Source organism: Ananas comosus, linkage group 4, assembly GCF_001540865.1.
Source record: "Ananas comosus cultivar F153 linkage group 4, ASM154086v1, whole genome shotgun sequence".
NCBI lineage: Eukaryota > Viridiplantae > Streptophyta > Magnoliopsida > Poales > Bromeliaceae > Ananas > Ananas comosus.
In genome coordinates this window covers 14,349,539-14,367,108 of record NC_033624.1, presented here as the reverse complement: position 1 = coordinate 14,367,108, position 17,570 = coordinate 14,349,539, and the positions used below count along the sequence as shown (strand labels likewise).

The 17,570-nt window shown below is 35.6% G+C and overlaps 2 protein-coding genes across 2 annotated transcripts; one reads left to right on the top strand and one right to left on the bottom strand.

Moving 5' to 3' along the window:
• LOC109708835 (L-ascorbate peroxidase, cytosolic-like) lies at positions 1,767 to 7,878 on the top strand. The gene is made up of 9 exons (XM_020230694.1): positions 1,767 to 1,985; positions 2,076 to 2,250; positions 2,485 to 2,550; positions 6,187 to 6,235; positions 6,722 to 6,804; positions 6,931 to 7,010; positions 7,129 to 7,231; positions 7,322 to 7,380; positions 7,590 to 7,878. Exons 1-9 carry the CDS (start codon positions 1,867 to 1,869, stop codon positions 7,603 to 7,605), a joined length of 750 nt encoding a protein of 249 aa, XP_020086283.1. The 5' UTR covers positions 1,767 to 1,866; the 3' UTR covers positions 7,606 to 7,878.
• LOC109708834 (probable LRR receptor-like serine/threonine-protein kinase At1g67720) lies at positions 8,149 to 16,996 on the bottom strand. Its single transcript, XM_020230693.1, has 16 exons — positions 16,938 to 16,996; positions 16,693 to 16,826; positions 14,891 to 15,422; positions 13,592 to 14,097; positions 13,026 to 13,158; positions 12,771 to 12,842; positions 12,544 to 12,612; positions 12,383 to 12,454; positions 12,196 to 12,264; positions 11,127 to 11,281; positions 10,800 to 11,041; positions 10,179 to 10,305; positions 10,034 to 10,093; positions 9,740 to 9,923; positions 9,100 to 9,235; positions 8,149 to 8,882 (listed from the first exon to the last, which is right to left on the bottom strand). The coding sequence occupies exons 2-16, from the start codon at positions 16,769 to 16,771 to the stop codon at positions 8,568 to 8,570; spliced, it is 2,751 nt and encodes a 916-aa protein (XP_020086282.1). The 5' UTR covers positions 16,772 to 16,826; positions 16,938 to 16,996; the 3' UTR covers positions 8,149 to 8,567.

The window sequence follows — 17,570 nt, the reverse complement described above, 5'->3', positions numbered from 1 at the left end:
TTTTGTGGCAGCTTGGTATTGAATTTTAGTTGTTAACCTAACGCCGCACGAACCCTAGTAGGTCTCCTTGAAAATTGTAGTTGATGAGATATACTTTAAATCAAATTTGGGACGCATTGGGAAAGTTGATTCAAATTGGGGCTTACACTGAGGTACCTATAGAGCTACATGAAACTCTTCATCTTTAGAATTGTTTATCTTTAGTGACGTTTGACATCGAATATTTTGAATTTAGATAGCTTTGTCAAAATGTGCCGTTTTTGTCATCAAAATAACCTGCAAATTTGATCAGTAATAGTTCAGCACAAACAATGAACTTTACTATTTCCAATCAGTACGCATGTGAAACGGGTCACCAAGCGCTTTGTGGAAGAAACTCTTTCGCAAATTTTTGGGAAAAAAAAAAAAAACTAAAAAGGTGAGTCAAGGGTTGATGGGTACACGCCGACTCGCCGACCAATGGAAGTTTAGGACGTGCATTAAGCATTTAAGCTCAACCATTACTAGTGTTGGGAACGTGCATTCCACGCTCCCTTTACTCTTGTCCCTTGTACTATATTTATCGTACATTTTCGACGGGCAAATTTACATTTTCCAACCAACAGAGTCAATGTGGGTTGTTGACAGTAACAGCCACTAAACTACACCGGAAAATAATGTATTTTTCGCAATGTTATTATTATTAAATAACGCGTCCAAATGAATCTACATGAATGGGATTTGAGTTAATGTCGAATACCATTTTAATCAAGCACATGGTCTCTAATAGATTTGATATATATGCCAAATGTTATTGGTATACGCCAAAATAAGATGTTCTCTCCATTTAAAGACTATCATTCATTATTTGTCACATTAATTTTTATCAAATTTTATTTGAATTTTTGTGAATTTTAAAAATAGAGAACGCAAGACCGGTATTATTTTTTCAATGTAGAAATAATTTTTTTTCTAAAACAAATTACATCTGCTATGCAACAGCTGATTGTATAACATGCATATTTTTCAATCCTTATATAGACTGCTTAAATAATGTCAATTTTCTACAAATCATTTTTTTTTTTTTTTGAGAAAGAATTTTCTACAAATCACTATCTTGCTTAAAGGGTGATGTTAGTAGCATTGTAGATGTAAGCTTTGATACTTTCAAACTGATTCATTGAATTTAATCACTATATATATAATGTGAATTTGGTCGGTTAGCTATTCTTGGTCAGAAACTTTGCAATTCGATTGTCGTGACACGTGGCAATTTCCAATTGGTTCAACGAAGCTTTTTAAAGGCTCTTTAAGCTTGCAATTAATAATTAATACGATAATTAGGACGACCAATAACGAATTTTCCCCTTTAGAAAATTCGCTCGACCGAGAAATATCCGGATCGCGGTCCATAACCACGCTGGTCCACCAATAGCCTTCTTCCACGTGTCCTCCAGCGACACCCATTTCCTCCATGCACCCGATGGAATCTTTCTGTTCGGAAGCCGCGTTCACACCAGGGTATTGCCCTCCTGGGGCTCCAACACCTGGGCCCCACCCGTCCACCAATCGCGGGGAGATACGAAATGCCCGTACTACCCTCGTCAAACCACGCGCCTCCTCCCCTTACCCTGCGATATGGGCGGAGGGCAATATCGTCATAGAAAGGCATGTTGCCTTATAATCCTCCCTCAATCTCAGCCGCACGTTGCGCTCCATCGGACGGTGGATATCGAACTCCTAGAATGTTCCCACGGGGTACTACTCGAATATAAAAACGGGGGGGAGAGAGGGAACGTGGCCTCCTCGTCGTCTCCATCTTCGTCTTCCTCCCGTGTACGGCGCGCATCTCCCCTCCGATCGAAACAGAGCCGTCCATTTCCGACGATGGGGAGATCCTACCCGTCCGTGAGCGAGGAGTACCAGAAGGCGGTGGAGAAGTGCAAGAGGAAGCTCCGCGGCTTCATCGCCGAGAAGAACTGCGCCCCTCTGATCCTCCGCCTCGCGTAAGCTCCACCGTCCGATCTAGGGTTCCCCTCCCCCCTTCTTTTCCCTTTTCTTCTCGATTTGAAATGGACGGTGGTGATGGGGGACAGGTGGCACTCGGCGGGGACTTACGACGTTAACACGAAGACGGGGGGTCCGTTCGGGACGATAAGGCACCCTGCTGAGCTGGCTCACGGCGCCAATAACGGACTCGACATCGCCGTTAGGCTCCTGGAGCCGATCAAGGAGCAGTTCCCCGTCCTCTCCTACGCCGATTTTTATCAGGTCAAACTATGGGGATCTAATCTCTAGGCCATTTTCATATTCATCTCTTTTTTATTTTGTTAATTTTTTTTTATATTCAACTTAATACGTGTTGGAATTAGTGTTTGATCTTAGTAAGATTTTTTTTAATATTTTTTTTTAATTTTGTGTATTTGTAATTTTTTGTCCAAAATTTACTCTGCTATTTGTTTGTTTTTGTATTAATTTTTTTTTTGTTTTTTAAAATTATTTTAGCTCGCCGGAGTTGTCGCCGTGGAAGTCACCGGAGGACCGGAGATCCCTTTCCACCCTGGAAGGGAGGTATGATTTTTTATTTATTTTTTTTAAAAAATTGGCTATTGTTGAATCGTAGTACAAACAATAAATAAATAATTTGTTTTTTATATATTATTTTAGAAATTTTCCTGGTTAGGGTTTTATTAGGGTTTGGTGTGGTCGCATTAAAAGCGTTAGTAAAGTAATTTACAAATGGACTTTGTCGGAATATTATATGGCCCGATCGTAAATTTGAATAAACTTTTTCTCCTTTAGTGTTAATATATATATATTTGGAAAAATTATCTAGTTTGTTTAGAATCATTATTTGGCCAGTGCTCTAAATTTTATTTGAAATCAATTCACCGTAGCATAAGTGGTAGATACCACAATTTAAAACTAGTATGTGATGGATTTGAAATTCGAATTTGAACTGTGTGTTAAAATCGAGTTCTTCTAACCTCCTATCTTAGGGTTAGGGTTTTTGGATATTAGGACGCTTTACGGTTTAATGTATTTTATGTATTAATATATATGTTATATATTAATATATTTTATACATTCTGATTTATATAACACAAACTACTTTATATTTTTTTTATTTTGTTTATAGTGCTATAGCCTATAGGTACCTCAAAATATTGTCCTTATTAACTGCTGATTTCTTAGAGTGATAATTGTTCAATCCCCATCTTATTTGATGGAACCAAACACCATCTTAGGGGTTTCTTTTGTATTTAGCTTCTTCTTTTATTTATTTTTTTTATTTTTTACAAATGATCCTAATAAATTTATATTTGCACATGTAATCCTTATTTTTGCTACACGAGCGCTACGTATGTATTTTTAAGTTGAACATGGTGAATGAATCTCCGTGTTTAAACACGGTAATTAAATCACCGTATTTATATTCATACTCTAATCTTTTCTTTTCTTTTTACTTAGGGACGGAAAAAGTTACAAAAAAGAACATGGTGATTCAATTACTCCGTTAAAATACGGTGATTGAATTGTCGTATTCAACTTAAAAAATGTTCGCGTGGTATATAAATATAAATTTGTTATGACTATTTAAAATTAAAAAGAGAACTAAATGATCTTATTGTTGTTTTTGGACTGCGCGGGGTCTAAGACTAATGAAAATGGAAAACACTTATATACATGTGGAAATGATGCATAATAAAGTATTTGAGGCCGGTTGGATTAATTAATAAATTTGGACGCTCGGTTTAAAGATAATATAGTTTGGTGGCCGACAAAAACAAAAAATTAATGGGCCCATTTTGTTTTTCTTTGATTTATAATGCATCTCAGATGTCGTTTTGCATGCGTTTTTTCCTTTGCTGCTCCAAGAAACTACAAGCTATGCCCCCACATTGCGTTATCATGCAAATATAAGTCATTTGGGTGTATGTGTTACTTTGGGTTTCACATTTGGCATGTGACTTGTAATGAATTTTGGACACTATGCAAAATGACTTTGTTCTTTTGTCTTGTTTTGGCTCTTGGGTTTATTTGGAAGAATAATCTGCAAATAAACTACTGGCTTAAGTATACCATCTTATATTATTATATATAGAGCTAGGCTTCTATAATATTTATAGCATTGGAGTTTCGGTACTATAGTTTTGCTTTTGATTTTAGGATGTTCAAATCAACGGTCCACACCGTTAAAACTGGTTTGGAGTATTTGATTTTTTTAGAAATAAAATTTTATATTTTTCGACGTAATTTATTTTATGATCAAATCATTTCAAACTTGTCAAATTTTAATGATTATTATGGCTAGTTTGTAGTTTAACGGTGTAAAAGAATTTAAGTTTATTCAAAATTTTGGTAAAAAATATTTTAAACTATTTATATTAAGGTCAACATCCTTGATCTTGAATTCAAAAGTTCTATTCACAAATTTTAAAAATTGTTTACCGTTTATTTTGACATGATTTACTTAGTAAATGATACCCAAAAAAATTTAAATTTTATTTTGAAGAACTTCATATACTCTAGATTATATTTAACGATGTGAATCGCTAATTTGAATACCCTAAGATCGAAAATGAGACTATAGTAAAGGAGCTCTGGTACTATAAATAGTAATATAGTATAGTAGCCTCATTCTATATAAATATATTTGTATTATATAGATAGATATTTCACGTTTTATATGGTGCTTTTAATATTTTCAAGCTCTCAGAATGCATTGGTTTGTCGCGCTGATGACCGGTAACATTGATCCAAGGGTGTGTTTGGTTCGTGCTATTTTTTTTAGATTCCTAGTAATCCAATTGGAATAAAAAAATATGACGGTGTTTGGCTAAACGCATTAAGTAATCTAGTTGGTAATACTAGATTTACTTGCGAATGAGATACATCCCAAAGTACTAATCTCATTCCTTTGAGGGAGGGTGGGTATTCTTATATTAATGGATTGGGGTAATTATAATATATCTAATCTCTTTTTTTCTTTCCACCCGTCGGCTAGTTGGTATTATTTTTTTTTATACTCTAACATGATATCTCTCTCTAAACTTATCTTTTTCTCTCTAAACTTCAACTCTTTTTCTCTCTCTAAACTAAGCTATTTCTCNATAAACTACTGGCTTAAGTATACCATCTTATATTATTATATATAGAGCTAGGCTTCTATAATATTTATAGCATTGGAGTTTCGGTACTATAGTTTCGTTTTTGATTTTAGGATGTTCAAATCAACGGTCCACACCGTTAAAACTGGTTTAGGGTATTTGAAGTTTTTAGAAATAAAGTTTTATATTTTTCGACATAATTTATTTTATGATCAAATTATTTCAAACTTGTCAAATTTTAATGATTATTATGGTTAGTTTGTAGTTTAACGGTGTAAAAGAATTTAAGTTTATTCAAATTTTGGTAGAAAATATTTTAAACTATTTATATTAAGGTCAACATTCTTGATCTTGAATTCAAAAGTTCTATCCTCAAATTTTAAAAATTGTTTACCGTTTATTTTGACATGATTTACTTACTAAGTAAACGATATTTAAAAAATTAAAATTTTATTACTAAGAACTTTATATACTTTAGATTATATTTAGCGATGTGAATCGTTAATTTGAATACCCTAAGATCGAAAATGATACTATAGTAAAGGAGCTCCAGTACTATAGATAGTAATATAGTATAGTAGCCTCATTCTATATAATATATTTGTATTATATATATAGATAGATATTTCACGTTTTATATGGTGCTTTTAATATTTTCAAGCTCTCAGAATGCGTTGGTTTGTCGCGCTGATGACTGGTAACATTGATCCAAAAGTGATAGTTTAGTATGTGTTTGAGAAGTGTGGAGGCATATTCTATATTCTTTCATGTTGTTTACTGCATGTTATAGCCTTTGTTAATACTGAAACAGTATTTTTAGCAGACATTATCAGATCTCCTAACAAGATTTAAAGCAAAAATGAAAGTACTCTCTGTGTGTATTGAAAACAAAAGGCTTCATGAAAACGTTATTACAGAAATTAGTTTAGCCATAAATAGTTACTTTTTGCAGTAACATCGATTGATGTGTCGCAGTAGTGAAATTAGTCGTCTCCTATAATTGTTGCTCATTCAGGATTCTCAATTTTATTCCATGCCTCCCTCGTTTTAGCGCGACTTGTTATAATTATGATCTGTTGTGAACTGGCATTTTCAGGACAAGACCGAGCCCCCGGAGGAGGGCCGCCTCCCTGATGCCACCAAGGGTATGTATTGTGTTATGATTAATTCAAAGTGTGTTTAGCCTCTTTTTTTGTGGTTGTACATTCTTAGATTATTGGATATTGGATATCAAAAGCATCTGATTTGATCTTGTCTTTCTTTTGTCGCATTGTTTTCAAACCCTACTTTTATGGGTTTTTCATTTAACATAAAAAAGAACACAATTTGTAGCCGTCACTTTATGTTAGTCATTGTCCTACGAAGATAAGTTTGCAGACTTATCGACAGGAAGAAGGATACTGTTAAGTCCATCTCTCGGTGCATCCGAACCTTAGAGAAAGGCAAATCATGAGAGTTCATCTGAAGTGCTTTTTTGACTGGAGCTCTTTGGAGAAGCTGGCTGTAATAGCTTCTTAACTGACATTAGTTTAATTTGTGCTGTTATCGGTATAGGTTTATCTCGATCACGCTAAGATTTAGTTTGCCTATGTTACAGGTGACTAATTATTAATATTCTGTGCTATTTGTAGGTTCTGACCATCTCAGGGATGTTTTCGGTCACATGGGTCTGAGTGATCAGGACATTGTTGCACTCTCTGGTGGACACACGCTGGTCGGCTTGTCCCTCTATTTTTCATTCTCTTTATCTTCTGCTCTTTTTATTTCTTTCTAAACTGTGCTCGATCCTCCATTTTCATTATGTTGTATCGTCTTTTTCATTGTCTCTCTGTGAATTCAGGGAAGGTGCCACAAGGAGCGTTCCGGTTTCGAGGGAGCTTGGACGCCGAATCCTCTCATCTTTGACAATTCATACTTCAAGTGCGTCGACTCTCTCTCCTCTTATCTCTTATATCCTGCAGTCGACTACATAAATTAACTGGTAGGGAAAATATTCGCATGGAAAGTGGCTTTCTCATGCATGTAATCCTCATTTCAGAGAGCTTCTGAGTGGAGAGAAAGAGGGTCTTCTTCAGCTGCCATCTGACACGGCTCTCTTAACCGATCCCGTTTTCCGCCCTCTGGTGGAGAAATATGCCGCGGTATGTAAATGCACTCGCCATTAATTTCTCTCGTATTATTCTACCGCTCTATGTAGTTTATGTGGTGAATTTAATGCCTTGCTTTCGCAGGACGAGGATGCTTTCTTTGCCGACTATGCCGAGGCTCACCTGAAGCTCTCTGAACTTGGGTAAGTCCTTTTTTGTTTCCCCCCTTTTGTTTAAATTTTATTTTGTTTTACATTTATAACCCCTCAAGAATCTGCATTTTAGTGCCTATGTTGCCCTTGTGATCTCTCTCGAGAACTCGTTTTAATAGCGTACATATGAAAGTTCTCGCGGGGATTTTTTTGACTAAAAAACAGTGGAATGCCTAAACTAACTTTTGTGCTTCTTCCAGATTCGCCGATGCGTAAAGGAACGAATGTGTGGTCGGGCGCTACGAACAACAGTGGGGCAAGTTTTGAGATATGTTGTTCTCCAATAAGCAGTTATGGGTTGTATGTTGCACTTTTTTGCGATTATATGCATCCATGATGGTTTGCAATGTGACAGCCTATTGGGTATTGTTGAAGTCTTTTAAATTTACAATGTTGTGGACGTATGTTTTTCATTCCAGCTATCAAAGTGCCCAACCTGGCGCTTATGGTATTGAGTCTTTATGCCTGAGCGTAGCTTTTGTGGTTATAGTCCCTTTTTTTTTTTTTTTAATCTGATGGTTATTGGGCAAATCCTTAGTTTGGAAACAGTAAAAGAAGGTTGTGAATGCATTAAGAAGGTTCCTTGTATCTGTCACCTAATTACATCATTGTATGTATGCATGGTAAGGTAGGTGAAATCCTATTAATGACTACGATCGGATTCAAACTTAAGAATATTATGAGAAATTGAGAAAGCAGCATTGTAAATATTGGCTTTTGCTTTGGCAACTAAATTCTACTTGGCAAGAGTTTCTGCCGCAATTTTGATCATGATCTCTAATTGTAATAATGAAAATTGGATTGGCAAAGAAAATAGAAAATGAAAACAGTAAAGTCAAAATTCGGACGACCCATTCTCCAGCAGTTTCCGATGACGGATGCAGAAGACAACCAAAATAAGAAACTCCTATCCAAGATTACATCCTTTCAGAGGAAAATACGAATCGCCACTGTAACTCCTAAACACTATCATTCGACCCATTCAATCCACTCAAAGAGTAATACTCATAAAAAATACAAAAATTAGAACTCTATACACAGGATTGAAAAAAAAAAAACAATGAAAACTACTGGAAAACGAATAAATAGTTCTTACTGCTCACCCTGCATGTTATTTGTGATATCTGACTCGGGAAAAAGAAATTTTCAGAAATCACATTAAACATACCTGTGGATGGCTATCGAAGCTCCGGATACCCTAGGGAACCAGTGGGAGACCCCAATATAGAGTCGTCCGCGTACTTCGCATCTATAGAGAGTGCAGGGGCAAAGCTTTTTTCGGTTTTCTCGCAGGTGGGAGCCCGCTCCAATGCGAGAGCATCTTGGATTTCCTTGAGCACTTCTGACGTCGATGGCCGGAGGCTTATGTCTTGTTTGAGACACCTAACTGCTGTTTCGGCTATTTTCCAGATGGATTGGATATCATTGTAAGTTCCTTGCAGTAAAGGGTCGACAATTGCCTCGATGTTTCCACTCTCGTAATAAAACTTTGCCTGAGTTAGGAATTGATGCAAGGAAAAGAAATTGAGGAGAAAAGTAAGCTTCTGTTAATTAGGCTTCAGGAGCATAGAGTTCGAAGAAAATCATCATTCTTTTTTATAACTAGAGCAGATTATGTAAAAAGTTAATCAGAAAAGACGGTGTCACAAGATTGAAAAAGAAAATGTGTAATTTCATCCATCTTAAAATAAGAGAGAAAAGCGAACTGACCCATGGGCCTATGTTTCGGAATTTTTCTCCAAAACTCGTGCCAGATATTGGCTCTTTGCCTGAAATCAGCTCGAGGAGAATAATGCCAAAACTGTAAACGTCGCTCTTCTCTGTCAACTGCTGAGAAGTGTAGTACCTATAAATGTTGAAGCCTTATAAACTGAGAGCAAAAATGAGCAGCGTAAAAAATATATATTAAAAAATATTAAAATAATCAACACTGGTCGTTATGCTCAACAAACTATGACATACACATGAACCAAATAGAGGAAAGTACTCATAGCCTATAGGTAATTAATACTTCAAATCGAAACCACAAGGCTCTTAAATAAGGTGCTAAATATTTGGTAGTAAATTATAGGGATAATATCTAATATACCCTTCAAAACTTTAAAAATATCTAATATACTCCTTGTTGACCAAAATCCTCTTATTGATTTCCAAAAATTCCTACAAATATCCTCTAAATCCTAGGGTTTACTAATGGGATTTGGAGTTGCAAAGGGTATTTTGGAAATGGAAGGGTAAATTTGAAAATTTTGAATAGTCAGCGGTATATGAGCAAAAGACCCTACAGTATAATTCCTAACTATCTTAAACAAAAGGTTGTAGCATGCTATCTCGGAAGAAATGTCCTTACTCAGGATCCAAGTACCCCAGAGTTCCTCTCACCATGCTTGAGACATGGGAATCTTCCACTGCAGGCTTCGACAGGCCAAAATCCGATACCTTCGCTCTCATATTTTTGTCAAGAAGAATGTTGCTAGTTTTAAGATCTCTGTGAATGATTGTTGGAGTACAGCCAGTGTGAAGGTATTCGATGCCTAACACAGTTTGCAAAACCATTGATTGTTATGTTTCTCCTAACTTCACAGAGGTAGATAATGTGTTAAAAAATTATATGTTCAGGGGAAGGGTAAAAAAAAAAAAAAACCTCTTGCAGAATCTTCAGCAATCTCAAGGCGTTTGATCCAACCAAAATGCTTTTCTTGAGCTGCAGGTTCCATAATAAATAGTGAAAAGCAAATCCCTCTCAATCTAAAACAAATTTCTTATGAGTAGACTAAACCAGGACTCACCATGAAGATGCTCTTTGAGAGTTCCGTTATGCATGAACTCATAAACCAGGATGTTCTTTCCTTCTTGCTGGCAGTAACCAAGAAATGCTACCAAGTTTCTATGATGTATTCTTGAGAGCAGAGACACCTGAAAGAAGTTAAGAGTCATGAATTTCATTTACTTGTAACATGCCAAAGAACAGAAATATTACTGAAACAATCCACGTTAAGCATAATTGTATTGCATTTGTGAATATAAATATAATAGTGAATGCAGAACAAAATATTTTATAGTAGTACGTCTAAAGAATTTAAGCGAGTTGCATCAGGAAAGGAAGATTGAAGGTTCCTTTGACTGTTTGCAATAGAGAATGACTTGGAAATGCAGTCTAATTTAAGGTTTAGAGAAGTTACGACTACAGATAGTAATTCTGTTATTGTTGACCTCAATTTTATAGTGCATTTTCTAACTTAAAACAAAACATTATTTTTCCCTCTTTTTTTTTTTTTCTTTTTCCTGTTGGCGAAGTATAATGCTTACAGCTAACATTACTCTGAAGCAGGAATAGAATAGCCACAAAAAAAAGAACATATTTTACAACAAAAAAGAAAATCAAATCTCTAGAATTTACATGAAGATACCTCATTTTTAAACTGTCGGGTTCCCTGGTAAGAATCATTTAAAAGAACTTTGACTGCAATTTCCTTTCCATCTTTCGTCTTTCCATAATATACTATCCCAAAACCTCCAGAGCCAATTCTTTTTGCGAAGTTCCCGGTGGCTTCTTCAAGGTAAGATAATGTATACCTATGAGCGGTTTCTGTGCCAAGTTCACTGAAGGAAGAGATTAACTTCGTTGGAGGTAGGACTTTAGTAAGATCATCTGTAAAAAGAAAAGAAAATATTTTACACTTTTGAAAAGGTGAATATAGAAAATGAAAGCATATTACTAGGCTATATACAGTTACCTTCTTCCGAGAAAAACTTTATCTTTTTATGCGCTAACAAATAGTAACAAAGAATGGCTCCAACGAATAACGCAGCTCCAAGCACAGAACATAAAACTATTACTATGTCAGTCCTTGCATTCCTTTCCTTTCGAAGATACATGTTACCGGTGTAGCTAAACAAGCAAATCAATAAAAGAAATCTCAATCTGAAGTTCTGAACAATAATAGGTGGTAGCAAATAAAAACTAATGATAAGACATTAAACTGAAAGAAGGGTAACATGTTGCACCAAGGTAAACAAAGAAATATTTGGATATTCGCCAACTGCTAATTGCAACATAGGTTATCAAACAAGAGACCTTTAACCATATTTGCAACTAGTGTCAATTAGCTGATTCAGTGGTCTAACTTAACTACACCACAGCAAATATTTCCCAAATATTTGACCTGAATCCTTGACCACTTGATTTGCTCAATTTCCTAGTCTTTTCTTACATTGTACTTGAATATAAAAAAGAAAAGAAACTTAACGTACGTAATAACAATCGGAGAAAGCAAAAATTTGTCACATGAATAAATATTAAGCTACATTAAAAAAAACTACCCTTGCAGCCTCGTACTTCATCCCCTGTTTTAGTTACCCTCATTCCTGCATTATTAATTGCTGCAGTGTGAATCTTATACATCATTCTACCCTCAAATAAGTCCAAGAAACTGCAGTTAGCAAATGTGCCTGTATTACTGCTAAAAATGTTCAGCGTACGCTGTAGCCTATTAGAAAACCACCGAATACTGTAAGAAAAATAAAAGAAGCTTTATTCAAAAGCTTGTATTACTGCAAATAATGTTCAATGCATGCTGTAACCTATTAGAAAACCACAGAATACTGTAACAAAAATAAAAGAAGCTTTATTCAAAAGCTTGGCTCTTTGATTCAAAATTGTAGAGTCCAAACTTTAGTGCAAAACCATAACTATAAAAATACAGGAATAAATCTAGAGGGACCGATATTATGCAATCTCTCAGAAAATTTTTGACTTCATACTTGATGAACACTGATTATCAATTTGCAGAAATCAATACTCACTTGAAAACAATTTTCTTGTCAAGAAGACCCCTGGGCACAACTCCAGAGAGCATATTGTTCTGGACATACCTGCAATTATCAATTTTCACAAAGTCATCAAATTCTCTTCCTAAACATTACATGATCCAGAAAAGGAGTAAGGAGAGCTATGAGTAATCAAGTAATAACACTGCGACAAAGAACTTACAATTCCGTTAAACTTGGTAGGTCCGTCAAAGAAGAAGGCAAACTACCCGCCAGTTGATTGTTCTCAAGGTGACTGCATTTTAAACAGAAAAAAGCCCTTTCTAAGAATACTTAGAGATGTGTACTTGGAAAATACAACAACAGCACTAGTCAGCTTCTTACATAATCCTCAGATTCAAGCATCCAGAAAAATTAGGAATTGAACTGGTGAGGTTATTATTGTTAAGCCATCTGCAACAATCAGACTGATGGTAATAAGAAGGAAGCACTTTGTAATTCGATAAGTGTGTGTATAAAAGGATGTGGGGACAAAATAAAAGAAGAAATAAGACTTGTAAATTGAAGGGCAACATGTAGGGGGCAAAACATGAAATTAATTTATATCTTACAACTCCACTAAGCCTGATAGCCTGGTTAGTTCCAATGGTATGTTACCCGTCAAATTCTTACCTGACAACATACTGGTTAAAAACAGAACTTGTTAGCTCAAAGTACAGGTCAAATATTTGTCTATAATTAAACACAGAAATAAAGCATTCCAGAGCAGCTGACATCCACATATACAAGAAAACCCAGGGTCAACACCACTGAACAAATGGTTAAAAATGAAAACTAAGCCAGAGGTACCAACGCCACTTTAGTACATTGATACTATCTTTGGTTGTGGATCGGAGCTACATTGAACCCAAGACCATGGAGCAGGCAGACAAGGATCGCCACCTTCTTGTGCCAAATCAGCAAATGGATAGTGCGATACAAAGCTTGCCATAACAGACGCTGGAACACAGTCAAAGAGTTAACAAAGATCAAATAAAAGGAACTAAAAAAAATCTCTCACACACGCTAATAGAAACAAGTCCCGAACTTAAGTTTATATTCCGGTTTTTGAACCCTCAAACTAACATGCAACTCGATTGTAGAACATTGTGTTACATTCCATTAGATCTTAGTGGTTTTTTCAAAAGAAAACACAGAATGTTTAGTTTAACTAGAAATATTCCATAAAAATAATTTATCATTTATATATATCATTAATTTCTAAAGAATTTGCTGAAATCTATTGCTAGGGTGTTCAAATCCAAAAAAATGAAGTTCGAGGACTGTTTCCAAATGACCTATAGATTGAGGCCTTGAGGATCTTCATGTACATTTTTGCCTTAACCATACTTATTCTGAGAGTTATAAGCAATGGAACAAGATTCAAGCTTACCATCTTGAGAGCCAAAATTTATCGGAAGATACTTGTATATCTCCAAAGCATTCAAAATGGGGCCTCTGGAAGAGTCATTCGTTTTCACAAATGCAAAAGAAAACACAAACGGAAGTGAAATATTGTAGTAACCCGGTTCGTACAACCGATATTTTCCTGGAGCATTTTCTTCCACATCAACTGTCGGTTTACTAACATCTGCCATTCCTGGAATAAATAGCTTAAATCTTCTTGTTTCAGTTGGATTAAGATCTTCTATTTCTGCAAAGTATGAAAATGCCCACCCACATCCCGGAAATCCTTCCAAGTTTAGCCGATAAGTTAATGTTCCATTTTGACCCACTACTGCTGTTTGCATCACTTTCTGTGGCGGTCTTTCATTTAAATTAACATCTATAGCCATATTTGTTGAAACATTTGTAGTTCCTGGATCAACATCAACCAAGTAGTTTGGCTTTCTTATAGAATCAGATTCCCATATTCTGTCGAAAGGGTCATCTGGGTACCTAAAAGAACGGCAGTATATAGAAGATAAGTATGATTAGCACCAGTATATAGAAGAGAAGGATGACTAGCACCAGTGTACAGAAGAGAAGGGTGATTTAGCACCAAAACCATAATAAAAGACAACAAATTGAAGGGTGGAAAAGAATAAGTCGGAGAGGGTGAAGTATCACAATAAAAGGAGAAAAATAAACTATTTTGTACACTTTCACCTATGTGTATAAAGAATCAGTAACCAATTCATCAAAGAGATTCAGTAACCTGTTGTTACTTAGGAAGACAAAGCAGTGTAGAATGTATCATATATTATGGAAATAAAGGACGGTATCTAGCCAACTTATAATCAATCCATTACTACCAAATATCTTAATTAAAGCATAGTTCTCCAGTTGCTGTCAAGTCATAGTGCTGATAATTCTGCCAGCAATATCATATAACATACTTTCAAAATTTATACATAGGAATATCTAGCACCTCAAAGTGTATATTTGCATTCATACCCTGCAAATGTAGGCAACCCATATAAATTGCCAAATGATTACAAAATCATAGGAAAAAAAGGGGCTGCAGTGCAGAAGATAATACACATTTTTATCATGAGATTTCTTTTTTTTTTTCAGAGTGAATGATGCATCTGGATGAGTAGTTTGAATAAAATGCATTTCATATATCGACTAGTTTGCCATGCAGATTTTCAGATTTACAGCAAGCAGTGATACCAAACGAAAATAGTAAGATCTGAAGAAAATATTAGAATCAAAATTTTGCTGGTATCAATATATCTTGTAGGGATACCTGACAGAGTCCGTACTCTGAGCTCCAAAATTTATTCTTGCAGACAAACTGAGGAAAAACTCAGCCTCATATTCAGTATAATAAAGTGAACCGTTAAACAGTCGGAGCTCCAATGTAGATATAAACGGCTGCCCTGTTGTAGCATTAGAGAGACACACACTAATTGTCGGTGAAGAAGCCAGCATAATCATCTCCTTGCTTATTATTTTGTTTTCATCATATATAACAATTGTTGACCAATGCGATGCTCCTATATAGAGGTCGAATTGCGGGAAAACACTACTGTTGTCAAAGTTCCCATACAAGAAGCTAGCTCTTATAAGGTACCTAGTTCTTGTTGTTACGTTGAATGTATAACAATACTTTCTTTCGTTGGCAGGGAAGTAGCGTAATGTTGCGTACTGTCTTCGGCTCTCATTTGGGATTGATACTTTTGCAGTTTCACCGAAGATGAATTGAGTGTCCGGAGCCCATTCGAGTCCAATATCATCCACATACTTCTCTGTACCTCCACAGTCTATACTAACAAAACCTGTCATTGTGAGGCAAAAAATGATAAGCTCTATGTGCCATTAACTGACCCTGCATAACAGTACATTGACCGTAAATAAAAGCAAGTATCGCACTGATAATGTGTGTACACCAATATGCATACATTAATACATACCTAAGCGTCACGGATACTGACACTGGATACGGGATACGACATGACTCGACAACTTTCAAAAAATTAGGATACGAATACGGCATGAACACCGCTAATAAAATATAATATTATTAATATAATAATATACATTTATTTTATATAAAATATTAATTTTGATAAGATATTGTTATATTTCTCATACGAATGAAAGTTAGTAAAATTTTTATTGATAGTTTATATATTTTAAGAAAAAATTTCTCCACCATACATAATTTATTTATATTTTCAAAAATTTTTTTATGCATTCATCAAAAAACTAAAATATTTATCATCTTACATTATATATGCATAAAAAAATAAAATAAATAAATAAATAAATATATATAAATTGTTTGCGCTATGGATCAGCATTAAACGCGCGTCCAAATAGCATCCACATTGGACACATGTCCAACATCCGTGATATAGATACATACACACGTACGTACGTACATGCATACATGCCATACATCTACCAATATAAGTCCCTAGATGATAACTAAATCCATATGTTAAATGTGAAGAAACCTACCATAGAATGAAACAAATAGACTATCAACAAAGGACTCCTATCTGAGCAAAATGCGCGATTATAAAATTCGCGCCAATTAAAAGGATCATGTTGCACATAATAGGAATATCACCAACAAGAAAATATCAATTCCCAAAATCTAGTTCTCATAGTTGTATTTTATTTTATTCCAAACCCTAATTTTCACACACGTAAAAGCAGTACAGAAAGAATTTATTGATAAATTCTAATTAGTACAGTTCTACATTCCAAACAACAGAAAAGCAAATTTAAAAAAAAAAATCTGAACAACAAAGAAGTTACAATATTAGGCAACTTCTAATGATAACTACCTGCAATTTTTTTTATGATTAGTTACCAACAAGAGGAAGGCGAAAAGTAATTGATCAAATAATCGCTCGCGTCGTGTGTTAATTACAAGCAAGAACCGATGCGCAGGATCAAACCAGAACCCTAGAAACTCTACAACAACGTACAAAACAAGCAAGTGTACACTAAAACCCTGGCTTCCATTAACCTACCAGCGACATGCTTAATTCAAATAGAAAAAGTACTTGCAAATGAACTTAAACTCGAAGCGCTCACCAGGCATTTGAGCATTTGCCGCAGAGAAGACGACGACGACTACGAGATGAAGGAACACGAAACGGAGAGAAGACGCCATTGATGGTGGCGTAGCGTTCCTCAAAAGCTTCAACAATGGCGGGATCTGCACCTTTCTAGAGAGAGAGAGAGGGATCGAAGAGGAGGAGGTGTGAAAAGGGTTGGAGAGATAAAGCTGAGAAATGGAGAGAGAGAGAGAGAGAGAGGAGAGAGAGAGAGGGAGAAACCTTTTCGCCTTTACAGGGAGAGGGAATTGGCGCGTTCGCACTTCGCATTTCGCAACGAGAGGAAGTGCTCTTTACAAGGGCGGTGTCCGGATCCCTCCTTTAACATCTAGTCACCTCAGGTAAGGTTACCCCCTACATTAGTATTGAGAAAGTGAACCAATAAATTGGTTTTTTTTTTTTGCATTTTGCCCCTCTTAAATTTTTTTCCCAATTTATCTTATAAAATTTATAATTACAAAATTAGTCTTATTCCTACCAAGGATTTAAATGCCGTGATACGAAATCGTGCCGAAAACTTGCTAGAACGGTACGACACGGTGCGTGTCCAGCCGTACCGATGCGTGCGGGTCAAAAAAATTATTTTGTGCCGACACATAATAGCATGAAATATTTATTTTCTTTAGCAACAAAATATTCTAACTATTTATTATATATTTTTATCACGTCTTTTGAATTTTATTGAGAAAATTACTTGCTAATTTAAAGAATAGAGGGTTCACGGGATCTGTATCGTGCCGGCATTTTGTTGACACAGTACAGTACGGTGGATACGACCCGTGCCGACGGACACTTAAAACCTTGATTCCTACCATCCAAGCGCCATATAAGCGTCGCATCAGCAACTGTGGAGGG

What these genes read in the sequence shown, in the direction of transcription:
- LOC109708834 (XM_020230693.1), bottom strand. Translation starts at nt 16,771, where the DNA reads ATGGCGTCTTCTCTCCGTTTCGTGTTCCTTCATCTCGTAGTCGTCGTC. An exon ending in GACAAGAAAATTGTTTTCAA is followed by an intron (nt 11,282 to 12,195) that starts GTGAGTATTGAT and finishes TTGCTTGTTTAG; the next exon opens with CTACACCGGTAACATGTATC. An exon ending in CCCGACAGTTTAAAAATGAG is followed by an intron (nt 10,306 to 10,799) that starts GTATCTTCATGT and finishes AACTTCTTTCAG; the next exon opens with GTGTCTCTGCTCTCAAGAAT.
- LOC109708835 (XM_020230694.1), top strand. Translation starts at nt 1,867, where the DNA reads ATGGGGAGATCCTACCCGTCCGTGAGCGAGGAGTACCAGAAGGCGGTG. An exon ending in CCTCTGATCCTCCGCCTCGC is followed by an intron (nt 1,986 to 2,075) that starts GTAAGCTCCACC and finishes GATGGGGGACAG; the next exon opens with GTGGCACTCGGCGGGGACTT. An exon ending in TGGTGGAGAAATATGCCGCG is followed by an intron (nt 7,232 to 7,321) that starts GTATGTAAATGC and finishes TTGCTTTCGCAG; the next exon opens with GACGAGGATGCTTTCTTTGC.